The 20,996-nt window shown below is 42.1% G+C and overlaps 1 protein-coding gene across 1 annotated transcript in view; it reads left to right on the top strand.

The window, feature by feature from the left end:
- LOC137645799 (high mobility group nucleosome-binding domain-containing protein 5-like) overlaps positions 1-20,996 on the top strand; it is a 279,134-nt gene that overhangs the window by 155,851 nt on the left and 102,287 nt on the right. Inside the window, exons 6-7 of the mRNA XM_068378745.1 lie at positions 6,134-6,287; positions 18,347-18,514. Coding sequence (XP_068234846.1) covers positions 6,200-6,287; positions 18,347-18,514 — 256 coding nt within the window. The 5' untranslated portion in view covers positions 6,134-6,199. The remainder of the gene's footprint in view (positions 1-6,133; positions 6,288-18,346; positions 18,515-20,996) is intronic.

The following is a 20,996-nucleotide window of genomic DNA, read 5'->3' as shown; positions in this document are numbered from 1 at the left end:
AATTGTTACCCAAGTTTTTCTTCCTACATAGGCTACTTATTTTGCAATGCCTTAAAATCAACCTTTTATCAAATTAGTAAAAATAGGGCCATTAATACTCGAAAGTCTTCCACTAGTACAGTATCTCCAATTTTATGATCCTCTTGAAGTGCCATAGAGGTTGTGTTTATCAGCTGTAAAATAAAACAAAATTAGTGGAAATAAGCAAGTAGGAGACAAAAATAGAATTTTAACAGAATAATTGGTTATTTCTATATTCCTCTGATGTTCATATTGCTTTTCTCTCAAAGTTTTCTTTATATTGATGTTTACCCCAAAAGCTAAAAAATTTCCCGTTTTCTATATTTTCTTACCAATGGGCTATGGTCTCTAATATTCTGTTGTATTGATTTCTTTCCAATGGGCTAAGGCCTCTAATATACTTTAGTATTGAAACAATCCATTGGCTAATTACAATAACCATGGTTTGTATTCACCATACCCTCATTTGTCTTTGTCTTGAAGTTAACACTAAACTATATGTTGGTGCCGCTAGCCTGTGAGTAGGAGAATGTGCATATTTCTGAACATCAAGTGAGTGCACCAATGCCTCGTTATATAAATGAGTTCCATTCGTGAAGAAACATTTGTTAAGGGAAAATTTGTTCATTGAAGCACATTTTCCCATTGACTTTTAATATAAACAGTTGAGATACGTTTCTACGAGCTCACCAAAGTTCACTGTTTCCCAATGCAATTTTAATATATAGTAATGAAATAGATTACATGAACAAATTTGTTTTATTAACATTAAGTAAGTCAATAATAACCAGACAACGATGGTTTAGCAAATATATTTTGTTTCTGTGAGTAGCAAAAATAAAATTTAAAATGCCACAGCTATATTTTCAATACATTAGTGTCCCCTTAAAATGAAAGAAAACAGTACTGTAATACCTGTATTAAGAAAATAGAGTTAGTTTCTGTATGAAAACTACAGGCAAAACAAGCTTACTAATTATGATTGAAAAAAATGAAAACATTCAACTTTATAATAATTCTAAAATTAATAACTCTTACAGTTGTAAATTGAAAATCTAAATGGCTTAGTTTGACAAAATAAAATAATTACAACCAAACACAGTGAATTATTGAGAAAAAAAAAATCAAGTATGGTCAGTTGGGTTGTGAAATCCACTGGCAAGTAAAAAATTAAACTTTGATATGCTATCAAACTCGATAGTAAGTAAAATATGAGAGAAACAAGTATTGTAAATAAAACCATTTACTATAGTATAATAAAAGGATAGTTTAAGTATTAATGTTTTTTTTTTTTTTTTTTTTTTTTTTTTTTTTTTTTTTTTTTTTTTTTTTTTTTTTTTGAAGAATAAAAACGATCCTTTGCGGAACTTCGGAAGTCTTAACCAGCTGATCCGGAAAGTACAGATAGTCGTGACTAGAAACTAATAAACAAAAACAATGCAAAAGATTATCCTTGGCTGTTTTTATTTATTAATATGATACTATGTAAATATTACATGTGTTATTATTGGATAGTCAAGTGAAACATCAGTTTGTTCCGTAACCGAAATACAAACCACGCTATTTACATTGGGGGGCATTACTTTCGACTTAGCTGAAATGACGAGCCATTAGATTTTTAACGAGGGTTTACTACCCCCTCGCTAATTAGCGAGGGGGTAGGGGAGGGGTAGCTAGCTACCCCTCCCCCCTCACCTTCCGGTGAACTGATTCACTTCACTTTTGGCTCGGGTGACAGTCAGACGTGTCAACCTCACCCTCGCATTTTGACAGCCTTAATCTCTTTTGCTTTTTCTTTCAGATTGTGTTCGGAAGTTGGCCTTTACCTCTATCATGCGGAAATGCCCTGGCTTACCCGACCGCCCTTGTGGGACTTTCATGTCGGTGGTCGAGACGGACCCTCACACCTTGTGTCCTTACTGCAGAGGTCAATGGTGTGATAGAGAAAATGTTTGCTGTGAGTGCAGGGAGTGGTCTACCTCCCAGTGGGAGAGGTCTTCCCGGCGACGGAAGAAGTCTAAGCGGGATCTTTCTCCTTCAAGGGTTGCCTTGAAGAATTAAAGTTCCAAGGATTCTTCTTCCTCTGCCCGAACCTCCTCCGAGCTCCCACTCGATCGGTCTCTCGTGAGAGGCCGGCGAGTGGTAGCGTAGGCCATTCTTTTGTTGACCAACCTCGGGGTTCGGGAGAGGGAGTTGCCTCCCATAGCGAGGCAGCTCCCCCTCCTTCTCCTCCGGGGGAGGATATTGATAACTCTGTAACTAACGATGATTTATTGCAGCTTTGGGCTTCCTTGGGGCTTAAGGGTTCACCCTTCTGGGAAGCCCTGTTTGACTTGATCCAGTTGGGAGCAGCTGTCAAGCAGTCGCCGGTGATAGTGGAGGTGGATCCTCTGTCTATCGTCGACGTTGTTGTGGCAGAGGCTTCCGACGGGTCGGGTCAAACCCCTGCCTTGGTTGCTGATGTAGCTGAAGGCTCAGTTCCCCCCTCCGAACATCCTTCGAGGGAGGAGCTAAGTCCAACGGTCTCTCCTGCGGGTGATTCTCCCCCTCGGGGGAGTTCACTGACAGAGACTCCTCTTTGGAGGACCGACGATGGTGTGCCTGCTCCTAGAGGTCGTCTTCGCCGCAAGGCTCGCCCTCCTCTCCGCCGTAGAGGCCTTCCTTCTCCCTACAAGGGAATTAGGAAGCGCCTCTTCAGTTCTTCACCCTCGACGTCCCCCACAGAGGTTCCTCCTCGACGTGAGTTGACCGTTGCAGCTGCATCTCACCTCTCTGCAGATCGTTCGCGATCTCCAACGCCTGCCAGACCTGTGGACCTGCCTTCTCCGTTCCTGGAAGCTGACGCGCTGTGGGCGCCTACGCACCCCGTTTTCCAAAGGCCTCCAGTCCATTCGGGGCAGAAGGATTTGTCTCACAATGTGAGCAAGTCTCTTCAGCGCCAGGTTTCACCTGCGAGCCCACGTTCTCCTGTGCGCTCGCTCGCAGTAGCGCGCAAGCGCTCTCCTGCTGTTGCTGAGGACTTTTCTGCGAGCCAGCGATCCCCTGCAGCAGTGGCAGAGTCATCTCGTCAGCGCTCTCCTGCTCGTCACCGTGCTCCTGTTCGCCAGTGCTCCTGCTCGCAAGCGTTCTCCTGTGCACCAGCGATCTCCTACTCGCCAGCGCACATCTGCACGCCCTGTTCCTGCCACGCGCCAGGCGCGCCCACGATCTCCTGCGCGCTCACAATCTCCAGCTCGCCAGCGATCTTCTCCTGCGCGTCAGTGCACACCTGCAAGCCCTCGTTCGCCCGCGCGCCCACAATCCCCGGATCTGGGCATAGGCAAGAAGATTCTTCCTTCTCCTTCTCGCCCGTGATCACCTGCACGCCCTTGGAGCTCGCTTGTCTTGGTCTCGTTAAGTGTTTTTTTTTTTTTTTTTTTTTTTTTTTTTATAAAGATGTGGTTTACATTGATATGAAATTTTATGCCACCACAAATGAATTCTTCTGCATTTTGTAGATTCTATAAAGACAAGTCACTTGATGCTTAAAGTATTTTCATGACAGAAACTTTAAGCAATCTCTGTCATAGTTACTGACTACATGTTTATAACAATGAGACAAATCGGGTGAAAGCTGGGCAGATTAGGATGTCTGCATTCACTTATACAAAATGCAATACTGTCTTAATTGCTACTATGGTATGGAACACATGTTGATTCTATGTTCCCGCTGAATAAGCTCTGGTTTCAACTGTTATTTCATGGTTAATAAGCAATTATGTTGTTTGTATTAAAGATGGCTGATAGTAGACATCATAATATCATAGTTGAGTTTATTTAGATTATAATATGACCCCAGGAGAAAAGTGTAAAAACAAGAGTACAGTGACCAAATGCAGTTGCTTAGTTTACTGAATATAAATATTTGCTGAAAAGTGAAGAAAAAGTTTCATTATTTTAATTCTAATTCAAGAATGATTCATATATACAGTGTAAACTAAACTCTCCTTAGTGTGATGTCCATCCTCCATTAGCATCTAAAACTTCATTCAGACGTGCATGCATACTCCTCATAAGTTTCTTGCATAGGGTAGATTGAAGTATTGACAACCACAATTCGAACGCTCTTCTTTAGATGGTTTAGCATGTTCATTGCTCTCCCACGTCTTGATAACAAACCATTTTTGCCCATAGGTTCTCCATGGGGTTGAGGTCGCACCGCTTTGGTGATCAGTTTATTACCTGGATTTCTGGGTGATGCTCTGACCGAGCTCCAACTACTATGTTGGTATGGGTGGGGCTATTTTCGTGCACTAGAACGATTGGGTGTGGATTGGGAATGGCCTTGGGTATCACTGGGGGAAGGACATCATCCACATAATCATTGCCCGTGAACCTTCCAAATAATCCTCCAACCCCAGAAATCAATTTGAACGCTTCTACTTTAGCTCTCTCCTGAATATTTGCCTCATCATAGCGGGAATTACGTCACCTCCAGCAATGCCTTGTTCGTGCTTCCATTGATGTAAAATATTTTTCATCTGTAAAGATGACATTTTCCAAAAGGAATGATCAACATGGAGATATTATAAAGGAAATCGAAGGCGACATTCTCGTGATTCCATGTCATTTTTTATTTATTGGTTAGTGTGTGACTATGAATACCATCTTCATGGACTCACCATCTTGATGATTGACTGCTCACACAACCACTAGTGTTCCCAGAAATACTTATTCAGATATGCTGAATTGTTTCATACCAATTGTAAATATTCTATACAGTATAAGGAAAATGAGTTATTGGACTCGAGTCTGGGCAATATACCCAAACTATACCAAAGTTCATTATTTTAGCCAATAACCTTTCTGTTAGATGTTACATAGAATAACAAGTAGGTGTATACAACGTAATCATAATTTGGAATCATTGCCAAAAATATTGTGATAATGATGAATTGATAGTGATTTACTTTAAAACAAAATGCCTCCTTACCCATAACAGTTCTAAAAACCTACTCTGTCATATTCCACACTTTACGCCTTTAGAATCACTCTCTTTCAATATATATATATATATATATATATATATATATATATATATATATATATATATATATATATATATATATATATATATATATATATATATATATATATTTTTATATATATATATATATATATATATATATATATATATATATATATATATATATATATATATATATATATATATATATATATATATATATATATATATATATATATATATATATATATATATATATATATATATATATATATATATATATATATATATATATATATATATATATATATATATATATATATATATATATATATATATATATATATATATATATATATATATATATATATATATATATCGTCGTCGGCGCCCACTCGTGTCCGAGTATTGGGTTCTGTCGTTAGCCATCAGCCTCCTATCTATGGGGTGGGTGCTTATGTTTGATGTGGCTGTTAAGTCCTAGTCTGTGGTGGAAGAGTCGCGGACAGTGTTCACAAGGGAGGGTAGGTGGTGGGTGGGGCTGTTCTAATTGCTCTCTCCTCTTCCTCCTCCTAGCCTCCTCATTTTGTCTCCTCCTCTCCTCGAAGTCCACGGTGCCATGGTGTACTGTACTCCTCCAGGTTTTCATGTCCCTGGCTGTTTCTTCCCATGAGGAAGGATCGATGTCAGTTAGAGCCAGGGTGCGCTTTAGTTCATCTTTATAGCGCATTTTCGGGGCTCCTCGTGTTGGTGGGAGCGGTGGGTAAACACACCCCCGTTAACTAGCGGAGGGTAGTCAAACCCTGGTTGATTCAGTTTCGATTAGTTTTCAGCCCCGCCATAGTAACAATGCTATGTTAAAGAGCTACAGGTTTGTATGCTATGGAAAATACAAATTACTCCCAAATTTGTCATGTTCCAGCTTTTGTTATATTCTACTCTTTTAGTAAAGGACTCAGGTTTGTATAGTTGGGAAAAATTAAGGTTATTTTTAATATGTAATTTTTTGTGGGAAAACTATGATCTACCCATATCTTTAAACAGGTTTTTAATACAACCTTTGATTTTTCTGTTATTAATTTTGTCCTCATTTTGTTTTTTTTCCAGAAAAAGTCAAAGATTTTTATCAAGAATCAGGAAAGATATAAGTATGAAGAAGAGAAACTGGAGTTAATGAAGAAAGCATACTTGAATGGTAGTAGTTCTGTTACTGATGAAGATGGTAGTATTTTGAAAGTAAAATTCCTTCATGAAGTGCTAGGTAAGTTTTTAGTGCATCAACTTTGTTTTACCCATTGGTTTTCTTTGGAGTTTCTCATAATTGTGGAAAGTTGTAACAGTTATTGTGTAGAAATTATAAACACTCATGGACTCTCTCTCTCTCTCTCTCTCTCTCTCTCTCTCTCTCTCTCTCTCTCTCTCTCTCTCTCTCTCTCTCTCTCTCTCTCACACAGTATAAATGTATTTTGTGTCAATTTAATTGGGACTATTTTTTTTTTTATATAACATGAATATGAGTTCATTACAGTATCATGCTGCAGCATAATATACTTATGGTAATCTAACATAAGCCAACTCACAACCAGATCAGGTTACGACCTGATGGTCGGAACCAGGCGTGGTCGTAAGTTGAAGTGTATAGTAAAACCTTCCTAACTGCTGATTCTACTATACGCTATGGAACTTTTGATGTTTTCCAAAGTATTCACTCAAGAAAAATCAGAGTTAGATGAAGAGATAAGCTGAAGGATGATATGGAGAGAAGGGGTTTGTTGGAAGAGGATGCCTTTGATGTAAAGCATTGGATAGGGCACATCAGGCAACTGACTGCTTAATATAAGGATAACTGTGAGAAAGAAAAAGACACTTTTTAACGAAATTAATATTTTTTTTTTCCGTTTGCCATATTGATGCATATATGTATCCTTAGGTGCTTTTGCATTATAAGAAATTCGCAAATACCAAACATGCAGGTAACAAGAGCTTCGTACTGTAGGTAGTCTGGATCCCTATATCCCCATTCTATGATCTTCTCTCTCATCGAAAGACCTCGAGGAAACCGCAAAGGGGACTCAGTGGATTCAGCAGGATCACTCCCATTTGGAGCCAACCCCAGTCCTGACGACGAAGCAGAAGAGGAGGATACCAAATCGGACTTCTCACCCAGATATACATCTCCCTAGTTCGAGCAGGGGCATAGGCTCTCCTCGTGAGATCTCACTTGTCCCCAACTTTAGGCCTTTGTCTATTGAGGTAGTACCCCCGAGTTACGACCCGTCTCCAGACCCCCTCCGAAGGACGAAGAATCTCCTACAAAAGAGGTTCAGACCTCTATGGAACTGCAGGCACCTTCCAGACCTAACTTGCTGGAGGAGTATTTGCCTTCCAGCAGACTCTAAGGGCTCCAAGACGATCCCTAAGAACTCAAGGGTATGGTCAGCTCTCATGCAAGAGAGCTATATCTTCCCCAGTGGCAGGGGCTTCAAGAGACATTTCATCTGTTGATAGCCTTGACCCAACCCAGGCTCCTATGGGGGAGACCTTGGAGGTAGATGACAACATGGATTCTGATAATGACTCTCTCCCTAAGGCAGCGAGTCCTAAATTCCACTCTGAAGCAGAGTGCAGGGAGTTGCAATACACCTGGCAAGTCCTAGTGTGCATGAGGGCTATCAATGGATTGTCTGATCCGTAGACAGCCCCTTAGGAAGACAAGGACACGCGTCTAGGACCATATGTATGGGATCCAAAGACCCCCTAAGACCAGTGCAGCCCTGGCCTGGTCTAAGAAAGAAGGCGTTTTCCCATATCACCGGTCCTCAAGCTCGTCCTCTAAACTCCTCCTGCTTCTCTTCATCCAGCAGAGGAGGTACTATGAGGTCACAGACGAGCTCCTTCCGGCCCTACTGCTAAATCCTTTGGTAGCTCTGAAGAGAGGGATCCTGATAGAGAGGCGTTATGGGCTTTTAGCCTCGTTTTCGGTGTCTGAGATCCTTAACGTAAAGAAAATGGTGAAGCATGCTATGCTGGCTGCTTCGTTACTTGACCTATGGTTGGGGTCAGGGGATCACCTTGTGTGTACCGAGGATTGGTCCAAGGAATCTACAAGGAGGTCAGTGGAAACCTTCCTCTTTTCTGGCACTCAGACCTTGGAACTCCTTTCCTACTAGGCTGTTAACCTGTGGGCAAATGCAATTCTGAAGAGACTAGATGCTGTGAATGAAAGGTTTCACAGACAAGTTATTAAGGCTGAGGTAACCAGGCCTAGGAACTCTACCATTGACTGTACAGCCCTCTTCAGGCTAGAAGAGGTTGAGAGAGTGGCTGAATGATAGGAGGAAATCCACCAAGGACTTCCTTCTTCACAGAGCCACGATATCCAGGCCCTATGGGAAGGCTCCACCACCTCCCAGGAAATGGCCGTAGTCCATCAAACCCTTGACCAGTAGGACAGCAGGGTCCTCAAAGAGGGCGTCAAAGCAGCCCTTTTCTGCCAGAGATCCAAAGGGCTCCAAACCCTCTAGAAGAGGGAAAAGTGGTAAGGAAAGCGGCAGAGGCCGTTCCCGCTACAGGGGCCAATTCTCTCACCTGCCCACCAGTGGGGGTAGGCCTACAATGCCGCTTGCTGAATTGGCTGCAGCACGGGCCAGATCCTTGGACAGTCTCTGTAATTTGTGTTGGATAGCGTGTCCTGTTCATGCAATCTCTACCTTCACTGAGTCGGGATCTAGTTCCATCAAGCTCCTACATGAAGTGATCCGTAAAGGAGCTAGCCCTCCTGGTCGAAGTCCTGACCATGTTGGAGAATTGTGCTCTCCAAGAGGTCCTCGACAGTTCCCTAGGCTTCATCACTCAATTCTTTCTTGTGAAGAACGTGTCTGGAGGCTAGAGACCAGTCATTAATCTCTTGACCCTAAACAAGTTTGTTCTTCAAACTCCATTTAGGATGGAGACTGCAGACAGTCATTCAAGCAGTAAGGCCTAAGGACTTCATGTGTACATTGGATTTCAAAGATGCATACTTCCAGATCCCAATCCATATGTCTTCAAGGAAATACCTTGGGATCATATGTGAGAATAGGAAATACCAGTTCAAAATGCTGTGCTTTAGCCTTACCATAGCAGCTCAGGCTTTCACGAGAGTGTTCGTCCTAGTGTCATCTTGGTCTCACACGATCGGCAATGGTCTCTTAAAATACCTCGAGTTTGGCCAATTCTTGCAGGCTCGGTGGCGACGCTTCTTCAACACCAAGACAAACTACTAAAGTTTTATCAAGATCTAGGGATCATGATAAATCTCGAGAAATCATCAGAGACTGGTATACATGAGTATGATAATAGACACCAGACTTCAGAAAGTTTTTCTATCAGACAACAGAGTACACAGGCTGAGGGAGGTAGCAAGCCCCTTCCCCAGATGAGAAGAGCTACCAGCCCAATAGTGGATGTGTCTCCTAGGTCAGCTAACATCCCTAGTCTGTCTTGTGGCTAAGGGCAGCCTAGGGATCCAATCTCTCCAATAGTGGCTGTATTCAAGGTGGAGCCAACACACCGGCTCTCTAGATACATTAGTCCTTATGGGACAGGAGCAAAGGAAGGATCTTCAGTGGTGGGAGATGGAAGAGAACCTCCGCAAAAGGACAGACCTCCTCTTTTCTCCCCCGGAATTGATGCTCTATATAGATGCATCAAGAGAAGGATGGGGGGCATATCCTGCACCACACGGTCTCAGCGCTATTGTCTGAGTCCGAAAGGTACCAGCAAATAAATCTCTTAGAGATGAGTGCAGTCGTATTGGGTCCTTTGACTGGCCAGACAGTACTACATTGGATTCTTCTTTCTGGTTATGGCTCATTTCGCCTTTGCCTACACATACACTGAATAGTCTGGCCTAATATTTACGTATTCTCCTCTATCCCCATACATCTGACATGTATTACCAAATTCTTCTTTGCTCAAGATGTTAACTACTGTACTTTCCTTGTTCAGTGGCTACTTTCCTCATGGTAAGGGGAGAAGAGATTCTTTATCTATGGTAAGCAGCTCTTCTAGGAGAAAGACACTCCAAAATCAAACCATTGTTCTCTAGGCTTGGGTTGTGCCATAGCCTCTGTACCATGGTCTTCCACTGTCTTGGGGTAAAGTTCTTTTGCTTGAGGGTACACTTGGGCACACTATTATATCTTATTTCTCCTCCCTTTTTTTCAAATTTTTATTGTTTATAGAGGTAAGATATATTTTAATGTTGTTGCTTTCCCTAAAATGTTTTATTTCCTCATTTCCTTTCCTCACTGGGTTATTTTCCTTCTTGGACCCTTTGGGCTTATAGCATCCTGCTTTTCCAACTAGGATTGTAGCTTAGCAAATTATTATAATACTGTAATAATGATGTTAGTTCCAACAGTTTGTGGCGGGTCACTCAGTGGTGTTGATGAGCAACAACACCACAGTAGTGGCTTACGTATAGAAGCAAGGTGGTACGTTTTTGTAACCCTTATGCCATCTAGCAGTAGAGATGTTAAGATGGATGGAAGAACATTCGGTGGCCTTATTAGCGTCCTTCATTTCAGGCAAGAGTAATGGGCATGCAGACAATCTGAGTAGAGCAACTCAGATGGTGGGTTCCGAATGAATCATCTGATAGCTAACAAAGTCTTGACTGTGGGGTTCCCCATCTGTGAACCTGTTCGGGATGTCCCTGATCTTCAGGCTCCCGCTCTACTGTTCCCCAATCCCGGACCCTCAGGTTCTCTGGCAAGATGCATTCCAACATCAGTGGGACAATATTTCTGGGTACGCTTTTCCCCCGTTCTGTCTGATGCGAAGGGTGCTCGACAAGACCAGAGCATCCAACGACCTATTCATGAATCCTATATCTCTTCTATGGCATCATGCAGAGTGGTTCTCGTACCTTCTGCAGTTCCTGATAGAGCTTCCAAGAGAACTCTCTCCATGACAAGTTCAATTCAGATAACCACTTACGAACATCTATCACAAGGCAGTAGCTTCTCTTTGTCTTCATGCCTAGAGACTACTCAGCATCTCTTCTCACAGAGAGGCTTTTCACAAGTTGCAAGAATGATGGCTGAATACTTATGGAAATCCTCTGCATCAGTCTACCAGGCGAAGTGGACTCTTCCGTGGTTGGTGTCATAGAAGGAGTATCTCTTCCTTTCGATGCCACTATTCCAGTAATAGTGTTTTTTCTTATATACCTTCGGGAGAAAAAACTCCTCTCGGTCTTGGTAGTGAAAGGCTGCCGCTCAGCCGTAAGCATGACCTTTAGACTGAAAGGAGTCAATCTCTCCTCTTCATTGGAGTTGTCTCTCCTCATATGAATTACGCCAGGTAACAGATCGCCAACTCACTTTGAAGATGGTATTCCTACTCACTTTGGCTTTGGGAAAGAGAGTTAGTTAACTTCCTGGTCTATCATACGACGTCGCCCATTCAGGACGACATGGCTTGAGCCCAGAAAGGGAAATTTTATGTGGTATTTGAATGTGGTGCTTCATACAAAAAATAAAAATTGAAGGGTAGTATAATTGAACAATTTTCATATTGTGATGGTAATTTTAAAAACCTTTCTTTTTGAAATAAGTGCAATTTTTTGAACAAATAGATGAGTTACCAATTATCATAAATTCTGTATAAATTATAAATCTGTTTTCTGGGCTCAGACCGTGTCGCCAAGTGAAATGCTCCTTTAGCACCATTTCTAAAGTATATAACTGCTATATATTACCAGAGAAAAAATTGCATAGGGATGCCAGGTTGAACCCAGCTCGCTCACCTATAAAAGGTGTCGATATATAATACTGGGGCGTGATGAATCACAACCAGAGGCCTCGCACCATTTAGATATCTCCCTGTCAAAATCCCCGAACAGCGAGGTGCCGTTCCACCTCCCACTACTACTCCCACGCAGTAACGTCACTCCTTTTTATAGCACGGCCTCCCCAAAGCCAAAAGAAGGTGATAGGGAGGAATACAAACAAATTTCTCAGGGAAAGTTTTCCTTCCGAAGAAGCCGAGAGTAGATCCTCGGTTCTTTACACTTCGCCTCCGTGACAGGCATCATCCTGAGGCCCAAACTCAGGGACATAAACAAGGTGTGGCGCTCCAGAGCAACCGCAATACGCCGAGACAGACGTGCTCCGCCCTTTCCCCAACCCTGAGAAAAAGTCTGCAGACTAGGAAAGATCAAGAATCTTTCCAAGTCGGTTCCTTGTACAACACAAGAAAGTCCAAGGGTTATGGTCACTGGTCTTCAACAAATACACATCAATGCCCTAGAGGCCATGGCAGTCTTCCCTCACTTTAAAACGTCTCAATCCCGCCAGTATCTCCATATCAGACTGGTTCTCGACAGTGCAGGCATAGTACACTGCCTCAACAGAGAGGGCTCCTGATCAGCCCAGATAAACCACATCATGTTGAAGTTTTTTGCCCATGGCGGCAATGCACAAGTGGCACCTGTCACCTGGACCCTCAAGCTTATGCCACAGACCCTATGATTCTAGATTGGAATACCTGGAAGATGATTTATCTGTTTCCTCCGGTGAATCTCCTGCTGAAAGTTCTGCACAAACTCAGATCCGTCAAAGGTCGAGTGGCTCTCGTTGCCCTAAACTGGCCCAAGAGCACTTGGTTCCCCTTGTTGCTAGAACTAGGTCTCCGCCCCCAGCGGATTCCCAATCCGGTGATAACAAAGACAGTACAAACTCGCAATGTGTTCGCTTCCTCAAGGATTCTGAATGCCCTAACTTTATGGAGTTTATGAAGTTTGCAGCCCAACGTGGTGCAAACATCGATCCTTTGAATACTATTTCCTGGAATCTGACAAAAAGGGACCTCTACTCTCCGTCAATATGACTCAGCTGTCAAGAAATTAGATGAATTCTTGAAAGATTCCAAGTTGAGACAATGACACTGAACCGAACTGTGGCATTCTTCAGAACTCTCTTCAAATCTGGCCTGGCAGCCAATACCATTACTACAATCAAGTCAGACTTGGAAAAGATCTTCCATATTGGTTTTGACATTGATCTAACGGATTCATATTTCTCATCCATTCCGAGAGCTTGTGCCAGGCTAAAACCTTCAACTCGCCCTAGCGCAGTTTCCTGGTTTTTGAACGATGTTCTTAAGCTAGCCTCTGACACCCAAATTGGATCCTGTAACTATAGGGCATTATTAAGAAAGTCACTTTTTCTTTTGAGCCTCGCCTCGAGCTCCAGAATCTCAGAATTGTCAGCCTTATCTAGTGACTCTGGTCATATAAAGTTTCTCTCTTGGGGTGAGGTTCTTCTCTCTCCTAACAATGTTTTCCTGGCTAAAAATGAAGAATACCCAAAACAGGTGGTCTCCCTGGAAGATTGTTCCACTTCCTCGGGATCCATCCCTGTGTCCAGTTACCACCCTGAAAGCCCACTAAGGTAGAACTTCCACCTACAACCACAGGGCCCTTATTATTAGAGAACACGGAGGAACTATTACCCTTAAGGGAATCATACAAATTCTTTATTTTACCAAACAAACTAATCCTGCATCATTCCCACATGTCCATGATATTAGAGCTGTGGCTACCTCAATTACTTTTTTCACCATATGAAATTTGATGAGCTCTCAAAATATACAATTGGAAGTCCCCTAAAGTTTTCAAGCGCCACTACTTAAAACCTTTAGAAGCTCTTAGATTTGCCACAGTAGCTGCAGGGAATATAGTTCCTTCTGAAGGTACTGAGTCCTAATCACAACGTCTTGCTCTGTCCTCTTTCCCTCCTGCCTGGCTTACCTGTTGTTCCTACCTGTTTTTGTTACTAGACACCCTTATGGTGTATTATTTTATTATTCAATTGTTCAATTTCACGAATTATTTTCATTACACTTGTTCTTAACCCCGAGCTGATTTTATTTTGCATTTTTGATTACCAAGCTGGATTCCCACTATTCATATCTGTTGCATTTTACCTACGGGTTTCATTATTGATTGTTTCCCATGTCTTTTTATCACTGTCATATACATGTTGATCCTAATTTTACGGGTTTCCAAATCCCTCTTATTTTATATTAAACTCATCAGCTCTGTTGTTTTGTGTTATTCTCTCTTCAAGTAGTTAGCCATATTGGGTCCCCCATTCTCTGGTAAGATTTCACTGGGCGACACGGGTCGGCAGCCCAGAAAAGAGATTTTGACGAAGGAAAAATCTATTTCTGGGCGAGAGACCCGTGTCGCCCAGTGAACCCACCTGTCCCTCCCTAATTGGGCCCCAATCTGGGGTGCTATAAGGAGTGACGTTACTGGCGTGGGAGTAGTAGTGGGAGGTGGAACGGCACCTCGCTGTTCCGGGATTTTGACAGGAGATATCTAAATGGTGCGAGGCCTCTGGTTGTGATTTATCACGCCCCCAGTATTATATATCGACACCTTTTATAGGTGAGCGAGCTGGGTTCAACCTGGCATCCCTATGCAATTTTTTCTCTGGTAATATATAGCAGTTATATACTTTAGAAATGGTGCTAAAGGAGCATTTCACTGGGCGACACGGGTCTCTCACCCAGAAATAGATTTTTCCTCTTCGTCAAAATCCCTTAATTTCTTCCTTGAAATAACATAATTCTTCTAAAAGAAAATTATTCAAGCATACAACCAAATTTCAAAATTTTAGAGAGAGGTTTATTTTATTAATATTTCTATGTAATGGGTTTATCACAGAATAGTTTGAATATGTTAGCTGTAAAGTTATCATGTATATTTGTTTCATTTTTCATTACAGTTGTAATGCTAGCATTATGGTTGTTTTTATTATTGCTTTATTGGATAGAGTCATATTAAAACAGTAATATACTGTACAAAATACTGTGGCAATGATAGGAGAGATAAAAAGGAAAGAGTAGAAGCCGAGAACAAGAATGGTGCACATTGCAGCAATCTTTACCAAATTGTCACTGGGAAAGTCCAAGAAGGATTGAAACTATTCTGAATATAATTCATAGAAAATTGAAACCACAAAACCACAACAAGGAAATCCGCGGCCAGAGAGAGAGAGAGAGAGAGAGAGAGAGAGAGAGAGAGAGAGAGAGAGAGAGAGAGAGAGAGAGAGAGAGATGGTAATTTCTTTGTCTGTTTCATCAACTCTATTCTCCTGGCAAGGTATCAGCACTTGCGATCTCACTTGTGCTCTAGCTGCTTTATGTTATAATATGATGCCTTTTTCCTCGAATGAGAAAGAAGTGCTGTAACTTTTGTAGAGGATTTTTTTCTCTTGTCTTTTAAAACCTGGTCTTATTTTGAATTACATTCCGGCTTGTTTTGACTGATGTGATGCTCAGCCAGCATAGCAGTATGATACTCATAGATGTCAATGCCTACTAATTGTTTTGGTCTGTCCCCTACACACTTAAGTCAGATGTGCCCATTTCGCTCAAGACTGTACCTTACAATGCTCCCACATATTGTTGTCAGGTATCCCTCATACTGTTTTCTGTGTTTCAACTGGTCAGGAATAAGTTCTTATGTGCCTCTGGTTGCATGCTGACAGCATCATAGATTTTTCTCATGTCAGAAAGCATGATGGTACAAAATACAAGCTCATGAGCTCTAGGTTCTTAGGTGTCTTCTGTTTTGTGGTAATTTTCAATACCTCATTATGAGTTCCCACAGGTTGGTTGATTGGTGTTAGTTGATTAACAGCTCCTATCTTCTCACCCAAGTGAAAATTGCCTGAGACGTGATAGTCAATATTTGAAAAAGTAAAGATTTGGGCATATCTGATATCAGTTTATTGTATAAGTAGGCAAATGAGGAAATTATGACTCTTCATCATAACTAAGGGGGACCGTCCGCCATGCCATGAATTTTTTTTTCTAATTCAAAATTCACAATTTCTATATATGTTTTAGACAAATGTGATACCATCATCATATAAAAATTGCAAGTCATTCGATCAAAAACTTTTTGATATATTAACAAAAATCATGATTTAAAAAAAAATCTAGGTACATATTTTCTCCACTAATATTACACCAATTTTTTTTAAATCATACCATCAAAACTTTTTTATAACTCAAATCATTGTGTGACAGATTTTTTATTTTCCCTTTTTTTTTTAATAAATTTGTTCTTAATTTTCTTCGTCTAGACATGAAATATTCATGAAAAAGAGTAAAAAGGAAAATAAGAATTCTGTGGGATTTTTATTCTCTTTTCAGTGAAATCTTTCTCACTAAAATTGAGCAATAAATATGTGGGAAAATGTACCTAAGTGTGAATAAGTATGTTTTTAAGTTATGAGCTCCCAAAGATTTACAACAATTATTTGCTTCTTTTCTTGAAGAAATCAAGATAACATTATTATGATTACCTTACTTTGTACTTTTATTGCTTATTCCTACATAAAAGCACCATAATCGCGGTATTTAAACCCTAAGTTTACTATTATTCTTGGAGTAAGGGTGTCATGAGTCTCCAGTGGCCTCTCATTGTTGCCAGAGTTTTAGTTATCATGTTTCAGCTTTGTACTCTTATTCATATTTCCCTCTCTTCTTGGTTCTTTTTTCTTGCTCTGCTTACTTTTTCTGTGACCTTAGGTAACATTGGCCTTGCTATGAAGGTCCTGAGGATGTTGTGAAAACACAATGCACATACGAACTGCTAGTAAACAAAGACATGCATTATAACTTCTATAAGTCTTTGGAAACTCTGGCTGCTGTTCTCGTAGCTCGTAGTTTTCGTTCAACTACCCTCCACCGATGCCTTCCATTTCTGCCAAATGTACGAGGTTTCGAAACGTGAGTGAAAAAATCGCTACTGTAATGCCTCACAACACAAAATTAATTCGTTCTGGAGTGGCTTTCGTAAAATGATTTTTTCGTGTTGAGTCACATTTCACATGCAAATTGCGTACTTCGTTCCAAACCCTACAAAACACCACATTAAATCTCATAATAAAGCTACAGCATAACCTCAATGAAATACTGTACAGCCAAATACATTTGAACCATTCAATATACCTAAACTAAATGTTAACACCTGTAAATTAAGTAGTTATTACAACATAATGTAATAATAAATGGATAATAATAGAATTCATACAGTACAATACTATACTAAATATACAGTTCCATGTATACTGTACTATTATAGTTACCCCTATTATAGACTACAGCTACATTTTCTGCTGTCTGAACTCATTTTCTTCAACTCTGTGATGGATGATTATTTTATTATCGGCCTGGCTGGCAAATCTCTTTTTTTAAAGTGAAACATTTTTCGTGAAGCGAGTTATAAAAATATTCGCATCTCGTTTCGCAGCTTGAAAATTTTGTAAGCAGAGTCTTTCGTGAAGAGAGGTATGACTGTATATATGCAAAAATAAACACCTAAAGACGAATCTGTCAAACTCAGTCATGCAGACGACACAGTAAGGATGACATTATCATCTAAAGACCCCTTTATCTTCATTATTTGTAAAAATAATTGCCTGAAACCTCTGGAGAGCATGTACAGTACATTATGTTTCTGCTTACATAGATGCAATAAAATGATTTTCGATTTCTGAAAGTTGGTATGTCAAAACACCATAGCGTACGGTCCCCTTAACTTATACCGACAGTATGTAGAGAGGTTATTAATATCATCATTATACTGCACTGTAGAAATATTCCTATTTCTATCATTACTTTGTCTGTGAGCATGAATTTTTCTTACTATTCAAAAAGTTTATGGTTATTTTATTATTCATTGAATTTTCCATTGCAAACCCCCTGTTTCTAGATACCTAATACTTATACATAATGAGGACGTACTTTATTTTGAAATACAATAATTAATTTTTATAAGATAGCTTTCTCAAGTTTGTGATTTTATTCAAAATAAAGTTGTTTAATGAGACCATCAAATCACATCTTACAAATCTTAGGACTACAAGAGCTTGCCTACCAACCCTTTGCTAATCATATGTTTTGCTGGTAATCAACTTACAGTTTATGATGATTTTCATAAACACGAATATGCATGTCATAAAATATTTGAGAATTTAGAGTGTGTTAAGGTTTCCATGTCCTCTTGGGTTTTTAATCTTGCTAAAATTGGATTTTACAACATTGCTAAGGATGTGAAAATGGATCGCTACATTGTTATTAGACATTTCTTCATTTATCTATTAGGCTTACTATATTGTACATTAAAGCTTTCAAAGTGTATTATAAAGAAAAGAAATTTCAATAATTTAATTAGATAAGAATAGGGTTACTAAAAGTTCAAATATTTTATTTGGTTAACTGTTATAGCCTTTCCTTCATTATTCTACTGAACAGGGAGAGAAGGAAGAATCTATCGTCAGTTTGGAACAGTTCCAGTTCCAGAAGAAGTATCATCTTTGTTGCAAGCTTACAAAGATCTAACAGAGCCTCTTCCTGCTGGGAATGTCCTTACGCAAATTAAGAAATTGGAGTCCAAGTATTATGATCCATCAAATATTCATGGTAAGATTTAAGCATGTGCATGAAAATATACAATTGCTTGTCTTTTATAATTAGCTTTCATAAACTTAAATTTCAAGAGCTATAAATACCCTGCTGTATATTAAAATGGGACTTTTCAGTGTCAAACCACAAACTAGTAGGTCCGAAGATTATCTTTTTACTGGCTGGATTTTTTTTTGGGGGGGATTAAAAAAATCTAAGCTATATTTTTGTTACTTATTAGGGGCCAAATAAATGATTAATCACAAATTGTTCCAACACGAATACTTACCTCGAACTACTTTCTTAGGAGTTACCTGTAATCTCCTCTCTACCGACCAGAGTTTTGTGTAGTATACCCTAAACCCGTTTTCTAAGGAGGGCTAACTCGGGAGTAAGAGAACGTGCCGCGAGGGTAGTCTTTGCGCTAGGTCGAGCTCCGCTTGGGTCGTGAGCGCCAGTAAGTTCTCTGGTCGCGACGTGATACCACGTCGCTCTCGTCTCTTTTGACCCTTTGTGTCCGCTTCGTGTGTTCCGCGTGGTTACCGCGTGGTAACTTGTGCTTATCCCTTGTGTTCCTGTGCGTTCACTAACCTTCCTTGTGCTTCCCAAGTGTATTCCTTTGATTTCCTGCATTCCTGTGTCTTGTGTTTGTGCCTTATGGAGCAGATCTGCCGTTGTCCTGGGCCTAGAACCGGAAAATCGTGTGGAGCGTTCCTCTCCAAGCCTGAAGTGGATCCTCACTCCCTTTGCTCTTCCTGTAGGGGCAAGGTTTGTTCTCCTTCGGATACGTGCCTCGAGTGTGTTGGTTGGAGTAAAATTCAGTGGGTGCGTTACGGCACGAAGAAAAAGAAATCGTCGAAACGTTCACCCAGAAAATCTAGCGTCTCTTCTCCGCTACCGTCGGCCAGTGGACGGTCCGATGGGGCTTCTGTCTCTCCTTCCCTTACCCAGAGTAGGGGACGAGGTAAGTCCGTTGTGGGGAAAGAGCCAGGCGTTCTTCCCCAGGAGTCTGGTGTGTGTGAAGTGGCAGTTGCGGGGCCTTCTCGGGCTAGTGAGGAGCCTGGTAGTGCTGTGTCAGGGAGTTCTGGAGACTCGGCCCTTGTGCTTGGGGGGCACGTTTCCTCCGATGACCCCTTATGGTGTAGCAATGTTGTTCCTGTGTCTTCGCCCCCTTCGTGGGCCTGTGTTTCAGGTTCTTCGGCAGGCGGCGACACCCAGGGTAAGTTAGGCTCCGCAGTAAGTGATACCTTCGGATGGTAGCTCCCTAAAACGCCAGGTAGGTCTCCTATGTGGATGGAAGAGGGCCTGGATACCTGGTTCCCTAGTGTTGGGCGCCAACCCTCGTTCCCAACTCCTCTGACGGAAGTTCCAGAAACCTTCCTGCAACCCTCTACCTCGGGTATGCAACGAGTCGCGAAGCCCTCCGCGGCCCCCGCTTCTGCCCGCCGTGCGGTTGGTACGGTCTCGTCGGGTTCTTCGGATGGTGGGGAGTCTCTCTCTTCGGGAGAAGAAGCCAGGAGGAAACATCGGCGCCGGAGGGAGCGGTCCAGGAGCAGGCGTTCCTGCTCAAGATCCCGTTCCAGGTACAGCAGGAGGCGGTCCCGCTCTCTACGGAGGAAACACAGGAGGAGTAGGTCACCCGATGGTGATTGGGTTTTCGTCCCCCGTAAGTCGGAGATACAGTGTTCCCCGGACCGGCGGTCCAGGGATTTCTTGCCAAGGAGACCATCCTCCAGACGTTGTTATGACCCTCTCAGGGAGAAACGCGAGAAGGCCTCTGCAGGCAGGCGTAAGACCGCAAAGCCTCCGGTTCACCCCGCCCAGCGGGGGGAACCGTGCTTCCTTACGGGCAGCCTGGCCGAATCAGCCCAGCTGGTGCGGCCCTCGGACTTTAAGGAACGGTTCCCGCTGTCAGGTCAGCCCACAGGATCCGCGTCCTCGTCCCCCAGAGAGCATGATCGGACGGTAGTCCTCGCCGGTTTGGCGATGCCTGTCCTAACCCCCGTCCCTGGTACGGAGGTCTCCGCCAGGGAAGACCAGTACCTCCGCAGGGGAGTGCCTGTTGTGCCAGAACCAAGGCTCCCGGTGGGAGTGCCCGGTGACCCGGCTCCCCGGGCCCAAGTCAAGGCTTCGGCCGACGGTAGGGAAGGTTCCCCGACAGAGGACTCGGCCTATAGAAAAGTAAAAGTCTGATCAGGAGGCATCACAGGATTGAAGAACCGGTTGCTACCGATGAGGACTACTGGAGGTCCAGCCTTACCCGGTTGATGCAAGCTCCTGTCCAAAAAAAAGCCTCCCTGGCACTCCCTGTGGCCCGAGATCTCGTCCTGGGCCGAGAGCACGTTGATAGAGTGGTGGCAGGCAATGCCGAAGCTCCCAAGACGCAGAGCTCTTCGAAGCTGCTCCAGGGGCTCAAAACACAGAGCAGGGTCTATGTGCCAGAAGGACAATGACTGGGAGCCTGCAAAGTGGAACCTGCTCTCGACATTCTGGGACAGGG

The sequence above is a fragment of the Palaemon carinicauda genome, chromosome 8, assembly GCF_036898095.1.
Source record: "Palaemon carinicauda isolate YSFRI2023 chromosome 8, ASM3689809v2, whole genome shotgun sequence".
NCBI classification, from domain to species: Eukaryota; Metazoa; Arthropoda; class Malacostraca; order Decapoda; family Palaemonidae; genus Palaemon; species Palaemon carinicauda.
Note: the sequence above shows the minus strand (reverse complement) of the source record. Positions and strands in the feature narration are given on the sequence as shown.